Source organism: Buteo buteo, chromosome 6, assembly GCF_964188355.1.
Source record: "Buteo buteo chromosome 6, bButBut1.hap1.1, whole genome shotgun sequence".
Classification (NCBI taxonomy): domain Eukaryota; kingdom Metazoa; phylum Chordata; class Aves; order Accipitriformes; family Accipitridae; genus Buteo; species Buteo buteo.
In genome coordinates this window covers 44,222,241-44,246,340 of record NC_134176.1, presented here as the reverse complement: position 1 = coordinate 44,246,340, position 24,100 = coordinate 44,222,241, and the positions used below count along the sequence as shown (strand labels likewise).

Sequence of the window (24,100 nt, the reverse complement as noted above, 5' to 3'; positions counted from 1 at the left end):
GGTGACTGCTGCCTAACAGCTGAGGACACAAGCAGCTGCCTTGTGGTTTCAGCTCAGTTATCTTCACGTGTTCCTTTCACAGGTCCACGAACAGGGGAGGAGAACTGCAATGTCAACAATGGTGGCTGTGCTCAGAAGTGCCAGATGGTACGAGGGATGGTGCAGTGCACCTGCCACACAGGTTATAGGCTCCTGGAAGATGGCCGATCATGCCAAGGTGGGTTTTTAGAGCAGTAACCTCCTCCCTGCTGCTTTGATGTGCTTGAGGTTGATGGCTATGATAGGGTGCGAATTGGAGCATGAAAGCAGAAGCAAGCTATCGGTCAGATTGCCTGGCTTGTTGATGATCTAATGGTAATTTTCTCCCTTTGTCTGTAACACGCAGATGTGAATGAATGTGCTGAGGAAGGTTACTGCAGCCAAGGCTGTACCAACAGCGAAGGAGGCTTCCAGTGCTGGTGTGAGCAAGGCTACGAGCTGAGACCTGACAAGCGTAGCTGCAAAGCTCTAGGTAAAGAGGAGTTCAGCCTTATTCTGGTGTGTGTGTGTGTGTGTTGGTCCAGTTCTCATAATTTTGTCTCTAATGCTTCACTGGCAGCATTATGGTGTTCACCAAGCCAACATGTGACGAAAAGGAAGTATCTGGATTTGTATTAGATATGCCCAGGTTGTTGGTAAATGCCTGTGAAAATTTTGTGTGATTTTGACCGTGGAGAGATACTTCACTGTTTCCTTTCCCTGCCAGCAGGACAGCCCTTGCCTTCTTTTCTTAGTCCCTTGCCATTCCTGGTGACCCAGACCCTGGGACAAAAACAACCTCCTGCCTCTATCTCTGTTCAGGAAGTGTCTTAATCTTTCCAGTCACTAAGGTTCTATCACAGCTCTTTGTGGTTTGACTCTTGATGCTGTTCACCAGTCCTGAATGCTGTGAATGGCTGCTGTATGGACATGTGCTGTTTTTTAAGGGCATCTATATACTTGTTTTACTTTATTCCTCAGCTCCTCTAATATAGGAGCTGAGGAATTAGAAATGCCATTTAAAGAATTAAGATTTCATTAGGAATTCCCATAGTGAAATCCTTAAAGGATGTTGATATTCTTTTTCCTTTTTTTTTCTCTTTTTTTTTATTTTTTCTCTGCAGTGGAAGTACCTGCTGAGTTTATATCTGGCTGAGGCAGCTTTTAACTTTCTTGTCTTTGGTAGAAGATGTGGTAGAGCATGTGTGTTTGTATGGCTAGGAGATGGATATATGAAAAGGAAACTATAGTCCAGCTGCTAAGTAACTGCCTAGTGGTATGGTTTCAGAGGTTGAGGTGAGGCAGGCTTAGGTGGGACCTGGAATGAACACTTCTTGCTGACTGAATGTTTGCCAAAAGGTTTAAAACTGCTCATCTTTGAGTTAGGACTGTGTATTGAGGATGTGAAACAGCTCTCTGAAGTGTTTTGCACTTGGGAGTTGATTTCTTGCTGCCAGTATGTCCTGGTTCCAGCTGGGATAGAGTTCATTTTCTTTCTAGTAGCTGGTATAGTGTTATGTCTTGGATTCAGTATGAGAAGACTGTTGATAACACTGATGTTTTCAGTTGTTGCTAAGTAAAGTCTAGACTAAGTCAAGGATTTTTCAGCTTCACATGCCCAGCCAGCAAGAAGGCTGGAGGGGCACAAAGTGTTGGGAGGGGACACAGCCAGGACAGCTGACCCAAAGTGGCCAAAGGGGTATTCCATACCACGTGATGTCATGCCCAGTATATAAACTGGGGGGAGTTGGCCTGGGGGGATCACTGCTCAGGAACTAACTGGGCATCGGTCAGCGAGTGGTGAGCAATTGTATTGTGCATCACTTGTTTTGTATATTCCAGTCCTTTTTTTATTATTGTCATCATTATTAGTTTCTTCCCTTCTGTTCTCTTAAACTGTTCTTAACCCACGAGTTTTACCTTTTTCCTTCTGATTCTCTCCCCCATCCCACTGGGTTGGGGGGAGTGAGTGAGTGGCTGTGTGATGCTTAGTTGCTGGCTGGAGTTAAACCATGACACAATACTGCAAAACTATGTTCTGGGACTTGCTGCGGAGGGAATGGTAGGCAGGACCCTGTCAAAGTACTCTAATGCTGTCTTCCCATATATTCTCAGGGCCAGAGCCAGTGCTGCTTTTTGCCAATCGAATTGATATCCGACAAGTGTTGCCTCATCGCTCAGAGTATACGCTGCTCCTGAACAACCTGGAAAATGCCATTGCCCTTGACTTCCACCACAGCAAGGAGCTGGTGTTTTGGTCTGATGTCACTCTTGATCGCATCATGAGGGCCAATCTGAATGGTAGCAATGTGGAAGAGGTGGTTTCCACAGGGCTGGAGAGCCCAGGTGCGTCACCACAAAAAAGGCAAAAGCCTGGGGACTGACCATGGTGTGAGAATAGGGGTGGGTGGGTGGATGGAAGTGGGAACCCAGCATTCAAAATGGAGTGCATCTCCCTGAGCAAGGGGGATGGGTTGCATGGAGTGGGGGTGAGATCGGTGTCCCCCTGGCGTTAATCTTGGCTGATAGAAGAGACTGGAGGACTGAATTGGGCCTCTTCTGAGGCCAAGAGGGAAAGGGAACTATTTTCTGAGCAGATCATGCTCCTGGTTTCATTCTGTGCTTAATTCTCCCCTGGAGATAGGTGGACTTGCTATTGACTGGATCCATGACAAATTATACTGGACAGACTCTGGGACATCTCGAATTGAAGTAGCAAACTTGGATGGCACTCACAGGAAAGTGCTTTTGTGGCAGAATCTGGAGAAGCCCCGAGCAATTGCCCTACATCCTATGGAGGGGTAAGTGAAAATGTAGGACCCCAGTGAGCCCCTCCATGCAAGTGCTTCCAGGTGAACATTGAAAACCCCATCCTTGGTCACAAAGGCTGCCTCTGGGCTCAAGCCTTCATTTGGTACTGCCAGTTTGGGGAACCTGTCAATGCTGGGGTCCTTCAGAGCCATAATCCTATTCTGGGCCCTTCAGGTTTCACCAGCCTGAAAGTGCTGGGTGTTACCTTGTTTGCTGTCGCTTCTCCCATGCCTATGACCCACTCTCATGCTCAAGATCACAGGACTGATACTGTTCTGCCCTGATAGGGAGTGATGCTGGGTGCAGTATGTGGGACATGAATTTTCTAGTCTGTCTCTCCCTGCCTCCTCCAGCACTATCTACTGGACTGACTGGGGGAACACTCCCCGCATTGAGTATTCCAACATGGATGGCTCTAATCGGCGCATCATTGCGGATACACACCTCTTCTGGCCCAATGGACTGACCATTGACTATGCAGGACATCGAATGTACTGGGTAGATGCCAAACATCATGTCATTGAGAGGGCTGACCTCGATGGGCGGAATAGGAAGGCTGTTATTAGCCAAGGTAAGTAACAGGGCTACATACGGAGAGTGCTCTTTGCAGTAAAGAAGAGAGAGTAACACAGGGCTACTCTGAGTTTCAGAGCCACTGGTTCCTACTTCTATGCTTTTCTCCTGTTCTTTCACTGTGGGATGAATTCTGCCACTGCTGAGGGGGTTTGCTATGCAGTCTTCAGTGGACAGGAGAGAAGAATTGTCTGTTATATTAGTGTAAGCTGGATTTGAGCAGGTTGACTGTGACAAGACCTAAGGGGCAATGGAAAGAGCTTTCCCTTGTCTCCCTGCTAGCCTGAGTCCTGTTGGACCTGATTATATCCCTGTATTGGATGTCCGTTACAGGCCTCCCACACCCATTTGCTATCACTGTGTTTGAGGACAGTTTGTACTGGACAGACTGGCACACCAAGAGCATCAACAGTGCCAACAAATTCACAGGCAAGAACCAGGAGATCATCCGCAACAAGCTCCACTTCCCTATGGACATCCACACACTGCATCCTCAGCGCCAGCCAGCAGGTAACTGCAGAGAGGGTAGAGACCCATTTGAGCCACTAGAAGACCTGCTGCCACCCACCACCCTGTAAAGCAGGGAGATGGCAAGCATGAACCCAGCATATCGACACATCCACCACCTCTGTCCAGAGCTGTCACAGGACTTGCTCCATCTGGCAGTTCAGTGGAGGTCCCTCTGCCCCGGTAACCTGGTGTTCGGTGTTACCACAGCTCCCCCTGCTGACACGTAGGAGTGGACCCTTTTCAGTAAGAAGTACTTGCGGCTTGTTTATGCAAGAGCTGTTTCGGGAGAGGGAAAAAATTAAAAAGTGGGCACTAGTAGTGACTGACACCTCCCTTATTCCTCTTCGGTTGCCATAATCTGCTCTAGAAGTAGACTGAGTTTAATGCTTCATTTTAAAATCGAGCTCTACAAATGGAGTTAGTGGTTTAGTTTAAATGTTTCCTTATTCTCAATTAACTTCCGGTTAGACAAGTTATCTTATCCATGTGGGTCTGGACACCTTGACTGGTGTTTATCCTCTTTTCTTTACTCTTTGCTTTATGCGTGGTTGGTTTTGTCTTTGGCTACTTGAGCAGGGAGAAACCGTTGTGGGGCCAACAACGGGGGCTGTACTCACCTCTGCCTGCCAAGCAGCAAGGATTACACCTGTGCCTGCCCCACGGGCTTCCGCAAGACCAGCAGCCATGCCTGCGCCCAGAGTAAGTGAGGTGGGACCACAGCCTGCATGCTCAGATGTTCAGTGGGTGGCAGAGGGTTGGCAATGGGAGTCAGCAGCAGCAGTTGCTTCCAAGGACATGCAGCTGGATATACTGAGTTAGTAGTATTAAGGGCCCTGCCAGAGGATGCTTCACCTTTTTGATGCATTTCCCTCGCTAGGTTTGATGGGTGGGACATGGAGAAGCTCCATCCTTGGGCCTTTATTTCAGGGCTGCTATTGGTGCCATGCTACCTGTCACAGCTGATTGTTTCCCTTAAACTCCCATAGGAGCTGTGTCAGTGATGAACAAAAAATTCAGTCCTCTTAATTGCCACAGTTTCTCTCTGTTTGCAACCATGTGGAGGAATTAGGCCAACTGTTTCCTAGATTCTCAAGAGCTATTCTCAAATAGCTATTTGATTTGGAGGGAGGTCTATGCCATTCTTTGAAGAATATGGTTGACTTTGTTCCCTCAGCATAGGTTACCCCCAGGAGACAGCTCCCTACTACTCTGTTCCCCCCTGCTCACCCACCCCACCCATCCCCTCCCAGTGGTATTTTGCTACCAGTAAAATCCTGGGCTGTGACCTGCCAGTGAGAGATGATGTAAGTGGTTAAGGTTGAATATAGCAGGGAATTGTCTGTGTCTATTACTGTGTTGTTGAACTTAGAGAAATTAAAAGAAGACCTTTCGACCTTTGATCAGGTCTTGACAAGTTCCTGCTTTTTGCCCGAAGGATGGACATCCGTCGGATCAGCTTTGACACAGATGACCTGTCAGATGATGTCATCCCCCTTGCTGATGTTCGCAGCGCTGTGGCTCTAGACTGGGACTCAAAGGATGACTATGTCTACTGGACAGATGTTAGCACCGACTCAATCAGCCGAGCAAAATGGGATGGATCAAGCCAGGAGGTACAGTGTTAACTACATGTGGAGGTCATCTAGCCGGGAGAGTCCTTGAGCATCAGATTTGAAGCCACTGGGATACACAGGCCTTCTAAGGAGCTGCAATTCATGCTGGATTTGTTGTTCATTAATTTGCCTAGTTCTGGCTCAGAGGAGCCCTGAGATCACTGAACATTTCATGTGTAGGTTTGGTGTACATTCCTGCTTGTATGGAAAACCTTGAATTGGGACACGAAGCACACTGATTTGTAAGCTCTGGTCAATTCCTTTGTTGTAGCCCTAAAATCTGAAAGGAAGAAGTATTAAATCCTCTGTTATGTACTACGTTTGGAACAAGAGCCACACTCCTTGGGAATGCTTTTTGCACATGCCCTTAGGCTAATGTTGCCATAAGTGAGGGGAACAGAGTTCAAAGTTTGGAGTTGCAGTTTGAACAGATATGAAAAATAGATGTTTCTCCAAGTGTAAGACTTATTTGAACTTCTAAGTCCTTAATGGTCTCTCTTGTATGGCGTTGCTCTGCTTGGACTTTTGCCTTTTGAAAGTTAAATGTTGTTTGCGAATGGGTAGTGCATTGGGCAAGTGCTTTCTCCCTCAGGTCTAATCTCACTGAGGATTTTTTCTTTTTGTTTTTATTTAGGTTGTGGTGGACACCAGCCTGGAAAGTCCAGCTGGACTGGCAATTGACTGGGTCACCAACAAGCTATACTGGACTGATGCAGGTACTGGGATCCTCCACTTTACCTAGGTTTCTGTCTTCCTTATTGGTCATGAAAACTGAAAAACAGCTGGGTAGTTCTATATGTCTCATTCCAAATTTGTCCATTTCTGTCTAGCAGAAAATGGAGTTTCATCTCATGTGCTTTTAACAAAGCAGGAGCTGAGGTGGAATCCTTAGTTTAATTCTTTTTGCAGTATCCCCAGTGCTAATTCTGTAGAAGGGTTTATAGTAGAAGTCAAGCACCACTGTTGTCTTGCTGCAGAGCCTGTGATTGTGTGTGTTTGCCTGTCTTCCAAGAGTGTATCTTGGGGTGCAGCAGGTGGTATTGGGAGGATATTCCCTGCTGGAAAGTCATAGTTCAGAGAGATGCAAGGAAGATGATTCTTTTTTAGCTGTTCTTTCATGCCTACGTAGATACCTTGGGGGCTTAGGAAGGAGCTGATTTACATTCATACAGGACTCCACATCAGTGATGGCCACAGAGGTGACCTGAGAGATATGGAAGGTGACGCTTTGAGCCACGTTTCTTACCAGTCTCTAGCTATGAACAGAGATGGGTGAAGGGGAAGAATGCATTGTTGTATGGATGTTTTTTGCCTTAGCTCTTGCGATTCCAGAGGTCTTTGATCTCTCTTTCATTCTCTCTCTTGACTTTTGTAGGAACAGATCGGATAGAGGTCTCCAACACAGATGGGACCATGAGAACTGTTCTAATCTGGGAGAACCTAGACAGACCTAGAGATATCGTGGTGGACCCTGTTGGAGGGTGAGAGATTCTTTTTTTCTAGGATGACATGGCAATTCTTGCATGTCTAAAAATGTTCAGGTTCTTTGGTTTTGTGCAATTATCTTTCTGGTGCCTATTGTTCTACATCCTGCCAAAGACTGAAATTAGAGACCTGATTTTGGATGCTAGTGGAACAAGATAAGCAGGGATAATTGCCTGTTGTGCTGTAGAGCTTGCAGGAGCTGGCTGGTGTTTTCATTTGTTTATTCTGGGGACATAATAACAAAGTTGTAGTACAAAAAACGTTGAGAATGAGACCATCTAGACCTTTTCTATTTCTGTATTTCACATCTATGTTGAATTTGTATTCAAGCTGTCTGCTTATCAACCAGAGTTCAGTCAGAAGGATCTCCTCAGGTAAATTACTGCTGATCTCAAGCAACCTCTCTTGGCTTCAAAGCACTGCATCAGAGTATTGAGGGATCAGGTGTGCCACAGAAAGCAAACCTGAGTAGAGTAACAGAAACAAATGGTTTCAATAATGGATTTTGCTTCTGAATCATAAGACCTTGTGTAGTCGGGGGTAGAGTGGATAGGAAAAAGCTTGCCAGCCATTGCTTTAGAAGCAATGTTGAAGGCCTGGAATAAAAGCACGCTATTCTTTCCTTGAGTGGATTACTGAAAGATCAGTGCAGCAAGAGTATACAGGGCCGATGGTGGAGACTGGTAAATAATTGGTTAATTTTTAGACCTTGAACTTTTTTCTCCATGTTGTAATTAGGCCAGCCCATGAGCAGTAGAAGGTATATAAATTTGAGTATAATCTTGGGTACATTACAAGAACCCAAGGCTGGGCATGAGTACAATATTAGTCTAGTGCTGCTTCCTGCTAGGACCTGAAGGCATCAGGCTCTCTTGCTTCTCTGTAACACTGCCTGGCCGTAGTGGCAGTGAAGGAGTGCAGGCATTCACTTCTCTCTGGGCTTCTGTTCAGGTTCATGTACTGGACTGACTGGGGAGCCAGCCCAAAAATTGAGCGTGCTGGTATGGATGCCTCAAACCGCTTGGTGATCATTTCCTCCAACCTGACATGGCCTAATGGCTTGGCTATTGACTATGAGTCACAGCGCTTGTACTGGGCAGACGCAGGCATGAAGACCATTGAGTATGCCAGTCTGGATGGAAGCAACAGGAAGGTAAGGAAGCCATCTTTGAGAAGGGAGTCTGGGAGCCTGAGGTGTAAGTCCTAGAGCACAGAGTGCTGATGGCCCCTGCCTCTCTTTCCAGTTGAAAGTGAAATCTCCAAATCAAGACACACTGAGCTGCTTTCACTGGGAGAGAAGAGCTCCCTTTCAGTTGCAAACTGGGTGTGAGGGAACGTTCTTTTGAGGGCTAACGTTGCCCTATCACTCTCCTTTTGCTGTGACTGTACACTATGAAGTCGAGAGGGGGCAAGGGAAGCCTCTTCCCCCAAGTGACTTCTTAGTAATGTTTTTTGGGGGGGCTGGGGGTAATCTGACCAGGTGCTGATTGGGAGCAATCTGCCTCACCCCTTTGGACTTACTCTTTATGGCGAGAGAATCTACTGGACAGACTGGCAGGCCAAAAGCATCCAGAGCGCAGATAGAAGGACTGGGCAGGCTCGGGAAACGCTGCAGGACAATCTGGAGAATCTTATGGATATTCATGTTTTCCACCGGCACAGGCCACCAGGTACAGAGCTCGACCCAAGCCACACTGAGCTGAGAGCTTGCTCAGGCTCTTGGGATGTGGCACAGCTCTCCTGCAAAGAGCTGACCTGTCTGTCAGCCCTCAATGCCTTAATTCTCTGGGTGGAATATGAGAGCATGAGAATGGCTCTCTGTATTTAAGGGCATTCTAGAATGCATTTCTATAGCCATTGCATGCTTTCGTTGTGCCTGTGCTACTGGCTTATGGATTTCTCATCCTCTTTCCTATAGTCCATACAGCGTGTGAAGTTAGCAATGGAGGCTGCAGTCACCTGTGCCTTTTGGCACCTCTTCCAAAAGGTTACAGCTGTACATGCCCTACTGGGATCAACCTGCAGTCTGATGGCAAGACCTGCTCCCCTGGTGAGTCCTCTCTATAGGTTCCTCATTGCGGTTTTGTATCACAGCTACATTTTGCTCCTGCCTTGTTAGAGAACAAAATTCACTTTTATGTGCTTATCTGCTTTACCCCTTGAAAAACTGATTTGATGCCTGTACCTTCAATTTGACTGGGAATTACTATGAAAAAACTTACTAATAACTGGACTGATGCAGAACAAATTTTTCTTGAAATCATGTTGGGCAGCTAAATCAGATGTCACATTCTTCCCCGTACTTTTGCCCTAATTTTGAGGTGGATTCTTTTTTAACTACAAGGTGCTATATTCTTCAATAGGTCTGTACACAGTCCTCCCATGGACCCTCTTTTTGAGGATTGTGGAAGGCACTCGGCTTCAGGCCAGGGTATATCCTTAGCAGGAAAAAACTAACTCCTAATTCCCATTTCCCACACATATTAGCAGAAGTAACTCTTCTATGAGTGCACTCTTTTTCAACTTGGATGTAAAGAAACATTCAGTAACACTCAGTAAAGCTTTTGTACCCACACTCCCCATAAGCCGAGGTCTGTCTGAGGCTTCACCTTTTCCACTGAAGCGGATGTCACCTCCAGAATGTTAAATAAATGATGCCTACAGTTGACTGAACATGTTCCTCGCTGATATCTGTCCATTTTCAACTCTTGGCAGGAATGACCAGCTTTCTGATCTTTGCCAGAAGGACTGACATCCGGATGGTCTCTCTGGATATTCCATACTTTGCAGACGTTGTCGTCTCAGTCAATGTCACCATGAAGAACACCATTGCAATTGGAGTGGATGCTCATGAAGGTCTGAACTTCTTAGTGTATCTGACTGTCTGTTTGAAAAGCAACAAGTGACTTCATATCTAAATGTCTGAGTAAAGACCCAGGCGCAGATCTTACTGTAGGCTGTGAATTTGGGTAGTGTTTTTTTTTTTCTAGTACATGCTGCAAATACTCCACTGCAGTCAGGAAAGGAATGTCCTTATAGGAAAACACAGAACCCCTACTCTGTGGAAAAAGCTGCCTGTTATATTGAGTGAGGTTCCTGTGCATTTTTGATTTAAGAAAGCTTTCCTCCTGCCAAAGCCTTTCACAACAGTAAAGCTGAGACTCTGGCTGTTCCTGTATACTAAACATCTGATGCTGTGCTGATGTAAACCCACTGTTGTACAGTAAGGTAGATGATCTGATTACTGCCTCCTGGGACATTTTGAGAAATCGGATGTGGGACTCTATACTACTAGCTGATAATGTGTTATGTGTTCTCTGGCCTTGTGTAAAGGTCAGAGTGCCAGTGCTCCTACATATTTTGGGGAGGATGGGAACGAGGTAATTTGTACTGTTTTATCACTCTAGCTTAATAGTCTTGTGCTGCTGTTATTCCTGTGCAGTCAGATCTGTTTTGAATGGTGTAGCTGGTAGTCAGAGACCTGGATCTGTTTTTTAAGGATTTTGCTGTTTGGTTGTTGGAGTTTGTTTTGGTTTGGTTTTGTTGTGGGCTTTTTTTAAGTTTCTCTTTCTTCTTCCACCTAGGAAAGGTTTACTGGTCAGACAGCACACTGCGGAAAATCAGCCGGGCTGCCCTTGATGGCTCACAATTTGAGGACATCATCACTACAGGTAAGAGAGATTTTTGGCCTGGGAGCCTCTCATCTCCATGCAGCATGAAGAGAGATTATCTGATAACCTGGTAGAATAATCTTCAAATTTTCAGTGGAAGGGCAAGCAAAGCCTAAAGCAACTGCCTGATGAGGTGCAGAAGGAGAATACCGGAAGCTCCTGACTAGGCTGGGAGGATGACCAGTGACCTTTCTGTTTTCTCAGGTCTGTTGACTACAGATGGGCTGGCTGTGGATGCTATTGGCAGGAAGATATATTGGACAGATACAGGAACAAACCGCATTGAAGTGGGCAACCTCGATGGCTCCATGAGGAAAGTCTTGGTCTGGCAGAACCTGGACAGCCCTCGGGCAATAGCTTTATACCATGAGATGGGGTTAGTGCTGTCAAGAGGCTGTCTAGGGGATAGAACAGGACTTCTGACCTCTGTTTCTGTAACACTTGCTGGCTTTTCCCCAGGTATATGTACTGGACGGACTGGGGTGAGAATGCCAAGCTGGAACGCTCTGGAATGGATGGCTCTGGACGTGCGGTGTTGATCAGCAACAACTTGGGCTGGCCTAACGGACTGGCAGTGGATAAGGCTGGGTCCCAGCTGCTCTGGGCTGATGCACACACTGAGGTCCGATTCTGTTTTTCAGCATTGTTTGCCATTGGTAGCCTGGAGGCTGTTTTGAAGCTCTTGAGCAAGCTGTTGAAACAGCAAGGGGAACATAAGCTTTTCTGAGAGAATGGGCTATGGGAAGGGTGGACTTGAGTAACATCACTTGCTCATGCTCTGTTTCCCACTTGATGTAGTAGTTGCTAGCAAGAGGATCAGTGTTTTGAGTATGGGGCTGATGTTTACTTCTTTCTTTAGCGGATTGAGGCTGCAGATCTCAATGGTGCTAACCGCCGCACCCTGCTGTCTCCAGTGCAACATCCCTATGGCCTTACTTTGCTGGACTCTTACATCTACTGGACTGACTGGCAAACTCGCAGCATTCACAGGGCTGACAAGGACACTGGTGCCAATGTCATCTTAGTGAGGGCGAACCTGCCTGGCCTCATGGACATTCAAGCTGTTGATAGGGCACGGCCCCTGGGTGAGTTGCTAGGCTGCTTGCAAATCAGTGGGTGTCTGTGGTGACTAGGAGAGCCATTGGAGCTGTCACTGAAAAGAGTCCTTTGGTGTAAACCATGAGTGGTAGAGTAACTTCTCAAAAATCAGCTTTTCTTCTTCCCTCTTCTTTAACTATTTTTGCACTTCTCCCTGTTTACCCAGCTCCATAGGTCTGGTGTTTGTTTATTACTGCATGCCTTTTGGCCCCCTTTATCCCTTTTCCTTCACTGGATTGCACTGACAACCTCATTCTTACACACAGCAGAACCATTTTATTAGGAAGACTGAATGAGTCATGCCCTATTAGGCTTCACCAGAGTCTGCTGGCATTGGACAGTTTCCCTTTTTTAACTCCAAAAGGCACTAATTCCTCTTAAGCTAGTTGCTGAAACCTTATTTCAAGTTCTAGTAATTTTTTTCCCAACTATTGCAGGCTTCATCTTCCCGTCTGCCACTTTGCTCTACAAAATCTCTGCTTTTTTAGTTGCTCTTAATATATCATGCTCTCCAATTATTTTGTGCTAGAGTCAGATTCCTTATGTTACTCTTTGGGGATCCTATATGACCCCATCTTGCCTCCTTGCTCTTCAGTGGGAGTTGTTGCTTTGTGCTGTGGCTTCATTTTGGTGGAATTTCCCCAATACGTACTTCTACAGAAAAGTCTGTGCTGCTTCTCCTGTGGCTACTAACAGCAGAACATCACTCTTGACAGTATAACTTTACAATGTAACTTAAAGCTAACCCAAACTCTAGCCGTCATATCCCCATTGTCTTCTTCCCACTCCCTGCTCCTGTCTTCTGGCCTTATCCCCTCCTAGTAAATGTATGCTGCATTTTTTTAAATGTAAAAAAAAAAAAGATATGACCCTAATATGTCACGCACTTTCAGCAGCCTTCTCTGATGCCTTTTGTTTACTTGCCACTGTGTGCAGCTAAGTTGAAACAGAAGCTTCTTTGTCAGCCTGGCTTCTGGTACATTGTCACGCTGCTTCCCCACAGGGTTGGATCTTTCTGTCAGCATTACCATTTGCAGCAATAATAAAGCTAAACTGCAGTTGTGTGAATCTATCAGCATTTGGCTGTTCCTTTTTCCATGGGAAAACTATGATTAGCAAGGAATGCAGGTCAAGATTTTGCTTCTAATGCTCCCGCTTCTTCTGTGCCTTCCTGTTCTCCTTGCCCAACCATGCCCATACCCACCATGAATCTTGGAGGGGAGGGAGGCAGTGTCTGTATGAAGGGCTGTAGATTCCCAGCAAGGCTAGGATGGTAAGGACAAACTCAGCTGCTAGCAAGTTGTGCACGTATGTAGCCTTTAAAATAAAGCTTTGGTTTGTGGGACCACACTGATCCTTAAACTACGCTTTCCCTATTTCTAAAGGCTTCAATAAATGTGGAGTTCGTAATGGTGGCTGCTCCCACCTTTGCTTGCCTCACCCCACTGGCTTCTCCTGTGCCTGCCCCACTGGCATCCAGCTGAAGAGAGATGAGCAGACGTGTGACTCTTCTCCAGAGACGTACCTACTTTTCTCTAGCCGTGCTTCCATCCGTCGTATCTCATTGGACACCAGTGACCACACAGATGTGCACATACCTGTCCCCGAGCTGAACAATGTCATTTCTCTGGACTATGATAGTGTAGATGGCAAGATTTACTACACAGATGTATTTCTTGATGTCATCAGGTGGGTGCCAGTCATCTGGTTGGCCAGTGCCCAGATCACCCAGCTGCTTGTGCTGGTTGTGCCACAGTGAGCTGTTGAGTGTGCCTGTAACTTGGGGAGACTGAGATGCTGGCACTACACCACTATGTACACCTTGTCTTTGGTACACAGTATCATATGTATCGCTGAACTAAATGCTGAAGGTGTGTTCAGATTGCTGGAGACTGTGGGGAAAAAGGTATTAGAGAGGTAGCAGTATGAAGTTGCCCTGTGGTTGATGGGGATCACACATGGAGGTGTGAAGGCTCTCTGGGAACTACCTGTTCCTCACTGCCTTTTTTCATTGATTTCCATCCAGGCGGTCTGATCTGAATGGCAGCAACATGGAAACTGTTATTGGTCAGGGTCTGAAGACTACAGATGGCCTGGCAGTGGACTGGGTTGCCAGGAACCTCTACTGGACAGACACAGGACGCAATACCATAGAAGTAGCTAGACTGGATGGAAGTTCCAGGAAAGTGCTGATCAATAACAGCCTGGATGAGCCCCGAGCCATTGCTGTCTTTCCCAAGAAGGGGTAGGTATGGGGTATTGGTGGGGCAGGGAGAAGGGCTCTGCAGAGGCAGATTGGAAGAGGAGGTTGTGGGAGGAAGAAGAGATGTGCCGTGTGAATCTGCAGGTACTAGCAAGGGGCTGACTCTGAGTTACAGATGTAATCAGGCAGACAGTGAATTTGAAGGTTGGGCAGATAGCTGGGAGAAGCAAGTAACAGACCATGTGATCTTTTTTGAACCCGAAGAGTCTGGCAGTTTAATTCATAACTAAAACTTTCATTAGGCTAAATGAAATGGGGTTTTTTCTTCTTATACTTGTCTCTTATCTGTTCAGGTACCTCTTCTGGACAGATTGGGGTCACATTGCTAAAATTGAACGGGCAAACTTGGATGGCTCTGAACGTAAAATCCTGATTAACACTGACCTAGGATGGCCTAATGGTCTGACTTTGGATTATGACACCAGGAGGTCAGTGAAAGATTTTCTTATACTTTCATAGGGTTAAGGGATGTAATGAATTTTTTTAGCCACCTTAGCTTGGTTTATTGGAGTAGCATTGAGGGTTTGTTTTTTGTGGTGGTTTGTGTTTTTTTTTTTTTCTGATCCATCTCGGCTAGTGAATGACTAGCAAGTCAAGAGGGATTGTATAGCTGGAAGCTCATGTCTTTCCCTGTTCCTCCAGGATTTACTGGGTGGATGCGCATCTTGATCGCATAGAGAGTTGTGATCTCAATGGGAAGCTACGGCAAGTGTTGGTCAGCCAGGTGTCACATCCCTTTGCTCTGACACAGGTAAGAAGATTTTCCTGCTGCCACCATTCTCCCTGGTGTGTTGATGAGTTTGGACAGTGGAGCTTGGGGACAGGGCAGTGCTATAGTCTGGGGAAGCTAAGATGGCTGAGGAGACAGTACTTAACTCTTCTGTGCAGATAACAAAGGAAGTTTGTCTGAACTGTGGGGTGTAGACAGTCATTTTCCTTATGGTAAGCGGGTAAGGGGTTGAAAAGGCCTTTGTTTGGGGCCTTCTGTCACTGGGATGTGCTTTTTGTGGGTATCCTGTGTCTATGTGGCTAAGCATGCTAATGGCTGTGACTTTTCTTTGCTGTCTCCCTGAGCAGCAGGACAGGTGGATATACTGGACTGACTGGCAAACCAAATCTATCCAGAGAGTAGACAAATACTCTGGGCGGAACAAAGAGACAGTCCTAGCCAATGTTGAGGGACTGATGGATATCATTGTGGTTTCCCCTCAGAGACAGACAGGTAAATAGGAAGACCTTGATTCAGGCAAGTGCTAATTGTAGACAGAAAGAACTCTGGAACCACTGTGCTACTGTAGATGTCAAGCGAGGTTGGCATCCTTTCTTATACTCAAACTGTTAATTCATATTCCCTGGGCACATTCCTTGTCTGCCTGTGACATTTCAGTCAAGTACATCTTAACGGTATTCTGTTACAGCTTCGATCAGCAGATGTCATTTTCTGTGTTGTTCATCTGATGTTGTGATAAAACAGAGGAATGTGAGCTTTTTGTTTTTTAATCTGTGCAGCTCTGTTGACTGGGCTCCTGTCTAATGATTTCCAGTGCCTTCCTTTCAAGACTGCCCTAATCCTACCAGTGTCTGGCTATTGTCATCACTTTTTTAGCAGTCAGATGAAGGGCATGTGCCAGAGCATAGTAACTTGCTGGATTTCTAGGAAGTATCTCTGTCTGAGCAGGAAAAAACGTTGTTGATCCTACCTGGTCATCTGCAACATACTTAGGAAACTGCTTGTTCCTTCCAGGTACTAATGCTTGTGGAGTGAACAATGGAGGCTGCACTCACCTCTGCTTTGCCAGGGCTTCTGACTTTGTCTGCGCGTGTCCAGATGAACCAGATGGGCGGCCCTGTTCTACTAGTGAGTTTACTGGGTGTCACTTGGGTAGTAGCTTCCATAAGTGAGCCACTGCCACTACTTATGCAGTGGCAGTGGCAACCAGAACTCTGCAGTGTATAAACACTTATGCAGCGTTGTATACCGGAAGAAAGGAGGTTGTGAGCAATAGAGCCTTCTTCTGTCCTTTCTGCTGACAGCATGGGTTTGAGATGGGAAAGCTGCTCATATAGGCCATTTTAGAAACTCTCTACAGCTTACCAGACTTGTTCATCTGTCCCACAAAGTTGGGGTTCTACTTATTTTTCTCTGTTGTTCTAGTTCCTGGTGTGGTGCCCCCTGGTCCTGAACCCACCAGTATAAGTGAGAGAAGTCAGACACCACCTGGCAGAGTAGGTACCTCAACAACCAAGCCTCTCACATCTCTGGAAGCAGTGGAAGGAAAGTAAGTGCTCTTGTTCTCTTGGAATTGGGGTGTGAAAGTCACAGCTTGTGCAAGGTGCAACATGCAACCCCCCCCTCTGGTTGTCATCATCCAAATGTACCTCTCCTTAGCCAAAAGAGGCTATTCCAGCTCCAGACTTCACGTTCACAGTGGGGAAAACCGTTTTGACAAAGAACGCAGAACACTGTTGAGCTAGCAAGAGAGAGATGCAGAGATCTTTCTGTCTGTTCTATTGAAACATGTGTCTAGGCCGACTGTGCTGAAGTGTTAAAATCCTCCTGAGACCCTGTCATTAATTTGATTGATTTTTGAACTCCTAATTTTGAGAACTTATTTCTGAGAGGAGGAGAGGGGAGTCTGTTGCTTTAATTCACTGAGACATCTCAGACCTGACCCAGACATCCAAGGAAGTGCTTCTGCCCTGGCCATAAGGGGATAGCTGGTTTGGGGCAGAACAGAACCTTTGCAGCTCTAAGATGTAAGTTACAGTGCAGGTAGTTAAGAGACTTTTTTCTGCTAATTCCTTACAGCCTGCTATTCCTACTGCCCAGCAAAAAAGTATGTTCTATAATATCTGGCTGGGTTATTTACAAGGCAAAACTTCCACTTTGTTGAGTATGATGTATCGGACAGAAAGATCTTTGTGCTGACTCTAGGATGTTCTGATTTTTGCTTTAGCACTGATGCTGAAATTTGTGTTCTCATAAAGAGATATGTGCATGTATTTATGTACCTGAGGGGCGAATCTAGAATGACTTGGATGAAAGATTGTGCAGACCTGTAATTGATATATACATGCGCACACCCCTGTATGTATGTATATGGTCCACTCTTCTCTGGATACAGAAGGGTACTGAAGAAGAGAAAGGAAGGCTCCTGTTGTTGAACTGGAGATGGAAGGGATATCGGTGCTAGCCTGGTCCATCCTGTCTTTTGATACCTTTGATGCTGTTGATACTACTTTCAGTAACTAACTGTCCTTCTGTCATTCAGCTGCTCTGACAAAGATGCTAGGCGAGGCTTGTGTACCCATGCCAATGAGGCAGTGTTGGCAACCATGGGTGAGTTCTTTTTCTTTAACGCTTCTCCACCATGGTTGTTCTTCCAGATGTGCCCAGGGCATTCCAGTCCCTCGTGTTTGAAACTCAAATTTCTGAAACTCAGACTTGATTTACTAAAATGCCCTCTGATCAGAGCAAAGTGTGTCTAAGGATGAACATCAGTCATACACATTCATTAGCCTATATGGAGACTTCTCCAAATAACACTTTGGTCTGAAGAATAGTTCTGTTTCCTTTCATCCCATACCTCATCCGTTGGGCTCCTCCCATTGATGACACTCTTCTTCACTGTCCCCTTTGTGTTTACTTGAGGATGGTTGACTAGGGTAATTGTTTCCCACTGTAGGAGTAACCTGTCAGCAATGGGGGGGGGGTCTAACTCATCCAATCCCATTACAAAGATCTTGATACTCCTTGGTTTGCTGGAGCCTGGGTGGGAGGAAGGGTTATCATATGTTTGGTTTCATATGAAACCAAACAAAACCCTCTGCTAAACCTTAGTGTGCTGACATTTTACTTCACATACTTCTGTATGGTGTAAAATCTCTGTATTAGGCATTACACCGAGGTCAGTATTATCCGGTGGAAGTTAAGGAGAGTGCATAAAATACCCTTGCTATTCACTTTCAGGGGAAGGACTACATGTCAGCTACATCATTGGAGGTCTTCTCAGCATCTTGTTTATTTTGCTGCTTATTGCTGCTTTAATTATATACAGGTAAGTGGTATTTCTCCCTGCCCCCCCCCCCCCCCCCCCCGGCCAATAGTAAAATCTAGGGTTGTAGGAGAAGAAAGCTCCTGAAAACACTTCATCTTTCTTTATTTTCATTTACAATCCCTTTGTTCTCCACTGGAAGCAGTGTTTGATGATTTTATTTGCAAGGTTTGAGTACTGTGCCTTGAAGTGTTGGGCATGCAACTCTCTTATTTGAAGCCTTATTGGCTAAATTTTCTGCAGAGAGCTTATGAGTTACAGACAGGGATGTGAGATAATACATAACTCAGTACGTGTGTGAGCTCATGTGCTTTTGCCAGGTAGCTTCACCAGTTAACAGCCAGTGTAGCTGTTGTGGTTACATGGCAGTGCCTTGCTGTACTGGTAGCCAGTGAAGGTACTGGTAGCTTGAAGAGCCAGGTGAAGCCAGCATTCTCTGTCTTTGAGGGACAGTAAAGATTGCTGGAGCTTTCCACTCACTGAGCACTCAGGAACTTTGGATCCTGGCAGTAGGGCCCTGTGTCTTTTCTGACAGCTCTCTCCCTCTAGGCATAATAAATCCAAGTTCACGGACCCTGGCTTGGGGAACCTAACCTACAGTAATCCCTCATATCGGACATCTACCCAGGAGGTGAAGATTGAAGCGATTCCCAAACCAACCATGTACAACCAGTTATGCTATAAGAAAGAGGTAAGGGCTGCTACTAAGGACATGGGAGCCCAGCTCAAGCTGCTGTTGAGTATTACAGGGCCTAGTATGTGAAAATGTTGCAACTTGTCAGCATTTACTTCTAGGACATAGGAGGACAGCTTCAGTGAATTGCTCAGACTCCTATAGAGATCAACCAGCAGCACTTCTTCCCCAGTGAGCTGTAGTGAATTAGACCTGTCTTTAGCTCTCTGCTTCTTCCCCACTCCCACAGTGTCTTGCATTTCATTTGCATTGGGTGCTGGCTCTCGAAGTACAGGAGTCAAAGGGAGTTGTCATCCCTGGACACAGTCCTGGTTAGTGACTGTTGCACCAAGGTTGCTTTGGACAGTCACCAAGGGAACTAGGCAGCCAGAAGGGGTTTGGTAACAAGAATGTGGCCCCTCACTGTGCACTGCCTGGAAGGGGTGGGATAGGGAAAGAACTGAAACCTTTATTAAATGGAGCATTTTAAAGGCCCTGCAGAGGTCTGCCCTGTGTGTCACAGGATGGAGAGGGTTTAATATGATCTCTTGCAGCACTTAGTTTCTCCTCTGTTTTCTCCTCAGAAGCTTTCTTATCACTCAGATAGCTTCTCATCTTCCCTCTTCTGATTTCCGTCCACATCCTCACGTCAGGTATCACTACTCTGTATTTGATCCTGCCTCCCTCACTCAAGCTCTGTTGTGTGGCTCAAGCACTGTCCCATACTAATTGCTCTTTCTTGTTTTTTTCCCCTGCTTCTATGTCCTTAAACCAGCTCTACTGTCTGTCAAGAAAGTATAGGTAATTTTCTATGGCAGATCCTTTGGTCTTGGCTTTGGCTACTCATACTCAGTGTGTGAGATTTTAAAAAGGTAATTTCTGTAGGACTTTTTTTGATAATCTGTTAGATCACTTAGTTCCTCTAGCAGGGATCACAGCAAGACTTACGCAGAAGAGAGTTTTCCCTGGTTTTGTTTTTCAAAGGTACTATCCAATAGATTTCCCAAACTTTCCTGCCATTTTACCCATATCTACTAAGGATAAGCCAAGATTATTTATCTGGGAGTCTTAATTCTGCTGCTCCTAGATATAGCCAGATGTATATTTCCCCACCCCCGTCACTTTCTCCTTAGGGATAGATCAGATGTTCTAATGCTTCTTATTTGTCAATGAGCCAAGTTAGAGAGATTTCACTACTTTAGTCTCAGCGTGGTCCCTTTTAGCCTCTGATCATTTCCATTGTTTCCCTATATTCTTCTCCTGTGTCACTGTGAGACTTGGACTCAACAGTGGTATTCCAGCTGTGCTTTCCTGAGAAGTGAATCTAGAGTGACTCAGATATAAAGATATTGCAGACCTAGAATCAATTCCCTGCCTACTTTTACCATGAAGTATTCTGCCTGTTCCTGCTTCCCATTTTGGTTTGGTTTTTTGGTTTTTTTTCTTCCTTTTTAGGCTCAGTGTTGGTCTTACTCCCTGCTGTCAGGGAATATGTATAGTTAAATTAGAAGAGCCAGCTCATCCTCATTCGCCTTCCATGATTTGAAGGCTCCTGGAGTTTGGAATGAGAGCTCTTGCAGGGAGGATTCGTCTGGGGGTAGTGAAGAACTGAAGGGGTTCTGCCATTGTGACAGTCAAAGCTAGTGGCTGTTTACGTGGAGGCCCAGCCTTTTGTCTGCTTCGCTGTCTACATTCCAGTCTGCTTTGCTCTTTGCCATATTTTTCCATATATGTATTGTGGTTTTTTTTCATTCACCTGTCTGCTCCCTAGACTGGTCCTGACCACAGCTACACCAAGGAGAAGATCAAGATTGTGGAGGGGATATGCCTTTTATCCAGTGATGAGTCCGAGTGGGATGACCTTAAGCAGATTCGGAGCTCCCGAGGAGGGATCCTCCGGGACCATGTCTGCATGAAGACAGACACGGTCTCTATCCAGGCTAGTTCTGGTTCACTGGATGACACCGAAACTGAGCAGCTGCTACAAGAAGAACAGTCTGAATGCAGCAGTGTTAACACAGCAGCAGCCACTCCTGAGCGGCGTGGCTCGCTCCCAGACACAGGCTGGAAACACCAACGCAAGCCCTCCACGGAGAGCGAGGTCTAAAGTACATGCGACTTTGGAAATGCTCGTACCCTCCCTAGCCTCTGCTCTGCACAAAAGACAGGACTCTGCCTGCTAGGCAAGGAAGGGCACAGAGACCGGCCTCTCCTGTGAGGGGCCCAGAGACTGTGACTGCCTTTCAACAAGGAGTTTGGGCAGCTGTGCTGTTGTGGTTGGAGAGGGAGGATGGGCGAGTTGGAACCCGGAGACCCTTTTGGCTCATTTTCACTGTCTGTGGTTTATTTATATGTTCCCTGTTCCTGGAAGCTGCGACGTTAACTTTTGCAGTGACTCCTCTGGCCTGAATCTGGTTCAGATTCTGTGTTCTCTGGCAACCTGCAAGTCCTGTGCCGTCCAGCTCACGGTCAATGCCCATGAAGAGAGCAGAGCTGCCTCATTGCTAGCTCCTGTCCTGGTCACAGAAGTTCCCCTAGTCATTCCAGCACTAGCAGCACTCTTTGAGGCTTTGTGTTGAGGGGTCTCTGACTTGAGAGAGGTCTTGGAATAGATGGGGTGTACTTTGGGGCTCAAGGGGACACTGACACAGCATCAGGTCACCTTTTAAGGGCATAAAGAGGCTAACCACAGTTGCTGTGACTCGCTTCACAAGACCATCACTGCTTACTTTCCCATCTGCTAGTAAAAACTTTTAAGGAATGCTCAGATTGGAGCACTGTGTCTGTTGCTGGCAGTGGACACCGCTCCTGTTCTCCCATTTCCTGTTAAAACATGTTTCTACTCTGGAAAAACAAGAGTCAGCAAATGGCCCTTTCAGAACCGCTCCCTGTGGGTACTGGAGTCAGAGTGCTGAACTTGAGGAAAGAAGAGATTGGTATTGTTCTTAGCTCTACAGAGCTAATGGGAGGAAATGGATCTCAGCAAGACCTAAATTCTACTCTTGTCTTTGCGTAACTGATATATAAAAAGAGAAAAAGAGAATTTGCTAAGTCTCCACTAGTCCCAATTCTGCAAGGTCCCAATTCTCTTGGCGTTTAGGACCTTTGATTACCATGATGAGGGAAAAAGAGAGAATTCCTAGGTCGAGTCTTTCCCAGGGGAGTGCTCAGTGCTGACAGTTAGGAACTGCTTTATTACTAGGCTGAGCCTATTTGACCTAGAATAGGAGACAATAATCAGGGAGCTGTAAGGGCCATTTTAAATAGTTGTTTATCAGATAGAATTGCACTTTAAGCTCCTCTGTTACCACTAAACAGCTCTCCTTGCAAAGTCATTTTCCCCATCAGCTACATGAGCTTCAGTTGTTCTCTGGCCTCCAAGGCCTTTATCCTCTAGGGGATGTAATCCTACCCTTGTAGTTACACCCCAGCAGCATCTGGAGCTGGGGCTTGCATGCTCCCAAGGACTATTGCCGCATTTTCACATTCTCTTGACTTCTCTTGTCGTTCATTTGTTCAGAGGGAAAAAAGATAGAGAAAGTGTCTCTTTATGCTTCTTCAAAAATGAGATTTATATTAACCCCTCAAGTCATATGGATACTATCATGGTAATGAAGTGTTAAGCTGGATACTTGGAAGCAGAACTTTCCAGTGAAGAATTTCTCACGGCAAACTCTGTAACCTCTTTATCTCCTGGGAAGAGGTCAAGTACATTCCCACCTGTGGTGTAAAGAGAGCAAAGCATACATTAGGGGTATGGCTTAAAGGTGTGGGGAGGGTGCATCTTCCATGCGGTATTTTTCTGGCTGGTAAAAAAAAAAAAGGAAAATCCATCCTACTCTGCTCTAACCTTATTCATGTACCAACAGACCTGCTACCCCTGAAAAACATGACAGATGCCAGTGGGTTGGCTGTACTTTTTACAGCAGAGGTAGCTTTGCAGAAAGGGGAAGATTGCAGTTTTGACCTGGCTAGGTGGCTTGAAACTGTCCATAACTGCACCATTGGGCTGACTGGTGTATATTCCTGTGGAAAATGAACTGGAGCTAAGGCTTGGAAATTTCCCTGTGTTAATGTGGGACTCTTCCCTACTCCCAGAGGGATTTTTTTTTTTTTAATTAGATTTTTATTTAATTATTTATTTGATTGACTCCAGCCTGGGAAGCGTTGGTTTTTTTGGGCAGAGGCACTTTTGGATTGAGGCGTGGACTTGACTGGGAACTGAGAAAGGAGTGCGTATCACTGACATGGACCTTGCCTGTCTAAGCTGCCTCGTGGAGGGACAACACCAGAGGGCTCAAGCACAGGCAGAAGAATTGATTTGAACAGAAACCACGTGTAGAGGCAGGGGCATCAGAGCTGGGATTGAGTGGGTGGATGGGGGAGGAAGGCTCTGACTTCTAGGAGAGCAGGGTTTCTTTGGGTTTTGGGTTTTGTTTTGTTTTGTTTTGTTTTTTCCCCCAATAGCTTATGTGAGTGTGCACCAAAATCCTGAGGTAGGACAGGGGTGAAGGGAAATATCTGCCCAGACCTGTCACTTGAGGTTCAGTCAGCCTGTGAAAATAATCGCTGTCCGAGTCGCAAGTGCAGAATGGAAAGGAAAACCCAGTCAGTCTTTTCAACAACTCATGGTGCTTGTGATCTCCACCTTGATAAATATTCTCTGCTGCTTCTTAGGAGGGGACCCTGCACACTCCAGCCTAAAAACCATTCATAACTGCCCTCTGCTCCCTTCCTCAAATGATTGTGGTGAAAAGGAGCAACAAAATGTCCCGCAGGCTCTCCTCTGCCGCTGAGGTGGGCAGAAATTAGTTTCTTTTTCCTAGAGACAGCCCCAGTGAGATGCTGCCTGGGGGTGCATCATGGTTCCCTGTTCTGGGGAAAAGAAGACCCTCGTTGCACTTAGGATGTTAAGAATGTAGAAAGGCCACTGGAGGATGATCTCCTCAGCACTGATTTACTCTGTAAAAAGCAAACCTCTCTCCTGTCTGTCCCAAGCTAACGTCAGTGATTTCCGTGTGTACCTGTGTAATGGTTTTAACGTTACTCACTGGAGACATTGGACTTTCTGGAGTTATTTAACCACTGTGTTCAGTATTTTAGGGGTTGATGATAATTTAATATAAATTTAGCTTTTCTTAACCACTCTGCCTGGCTTTTGGTTGTGAATCATGCATGTTATTTGGACTCTCCTTTGAAAGAGGAGCTCCCAGACCTGCTTGCACAGAACCTCAACTTTGCTTCATTTGAGTGGAGCAAGGAGGTAGGAATGGATCAGGGTTCTTTTGATAATCTGGTTGCAATACACACTTCTTCTGCCACTGCGGCTT

General features: G+C 45.9%; 1 protein-coding gene across 3 annotated transcripts in view; it reads left to right on the top strand.

The window, feature by feature from the left end:
- LRP4 (LDL receptor related protein 4) overlaps nt 1-24,100 on the top strand; it is an 84,791-nt gene extending 60,691 nt beyond the window's left edge. Inside the window, exons 10-39 of one of the 3 annotated variants that reach the window (XM_075030820.1) lie at nt 83-217; nt 386-511; nt 2,134-2,364; nt 2,663-2,819; nt 3,183-3,400; nt 3,736-3,912; nt 4,486-4,611; nt 5,317-5,525; nt 6,160-6,241; nt 6,901-7,006; nt 7,962-8,163; nt 8,491-8,680; nt 8,929-9,060; nt 9,726-9,866; nt 10,595-10,681; nt 10,886-11,057; nt 11,141-11,303; nt 11,541-11,766; nt 13,165-13,468; nt 13,806-14,024; nt 14,336-14,470; nt 14,685-14,793; nt 15,120-15,264; nt 15,787-15,900; nt 16,198-16,321; nt 17,315-17,382; nt 18,013-18,100; nt 18,647-18,788; nt 19,355-19,423; nt 20,542-20,669. In XM_075030820.1, coding sequence (XP_074886921.1) covers nt 83-217; nt 386-511; nt 2,134-2,364; nt 2,663-2,819; nt 3,183-3,400; nt 3,736-3,912; nt 4,486-4,611; nt 5,317-5,525; nt 6,160-6,241; nt 6,901-7,006; nt 7,962-8,163; nt 8,491-8,680; nt 8,929-9,060; nt 9,726-9,866; nt 10,595-10,681; nt 10,886-11,057; nt 11,141-11,303; nt 11,541-11,766; nt 13,165-13,468; nt 13,806-14,024; nt 14,336-14,470; nt 14,685-14,793; nt 15,120-15,264; nt 15,787-15,900; nt 16,198-16,321; nt 17,315-17,382; nt 18,013-18,100; nt 18,647-18,788; nt 19,355-19,399 — 4,373 coding nt within the window. In that variant the 3' untranslated portion in view covers nt 19,400-19,423; nt 20,542-20,669. Of the gene's footprint in view, nt 1-82; nt 218-385; nt 512-2,133; nt 2,365-2,662; nt 2,820-3,182; nt 3,401-3,735; nt 3,913-4,485; nt 4,612-5,316; nt 5,526-6,159; nt 6,242-6,900; nt 7,007-7,961; nt 8,164-8,490; nt 8,681-8,928; nt 9,061-9,725; nt 9,867-10,594; nt 10,682-10,885; nt 11,058-11,140; nt 11,304-11,540; nt 11,767-13,164; nt 13,469-13,805; nt 14,025-14,335; nt 14,471-14,684; nt 14,794-15,119; nt 15,265-15,786; nt 15,901-16,197; nt 16,322-17,314; nt 17,383-18,012; nt 18,101-18,646; nt 18,789-19,354; nt 19,424-20,541 lie in introns of all 3 variants that reach the window. The other 2 variants (XM_075030819.1, XM_075030818.1) reach the window with 2 other exon arrangements.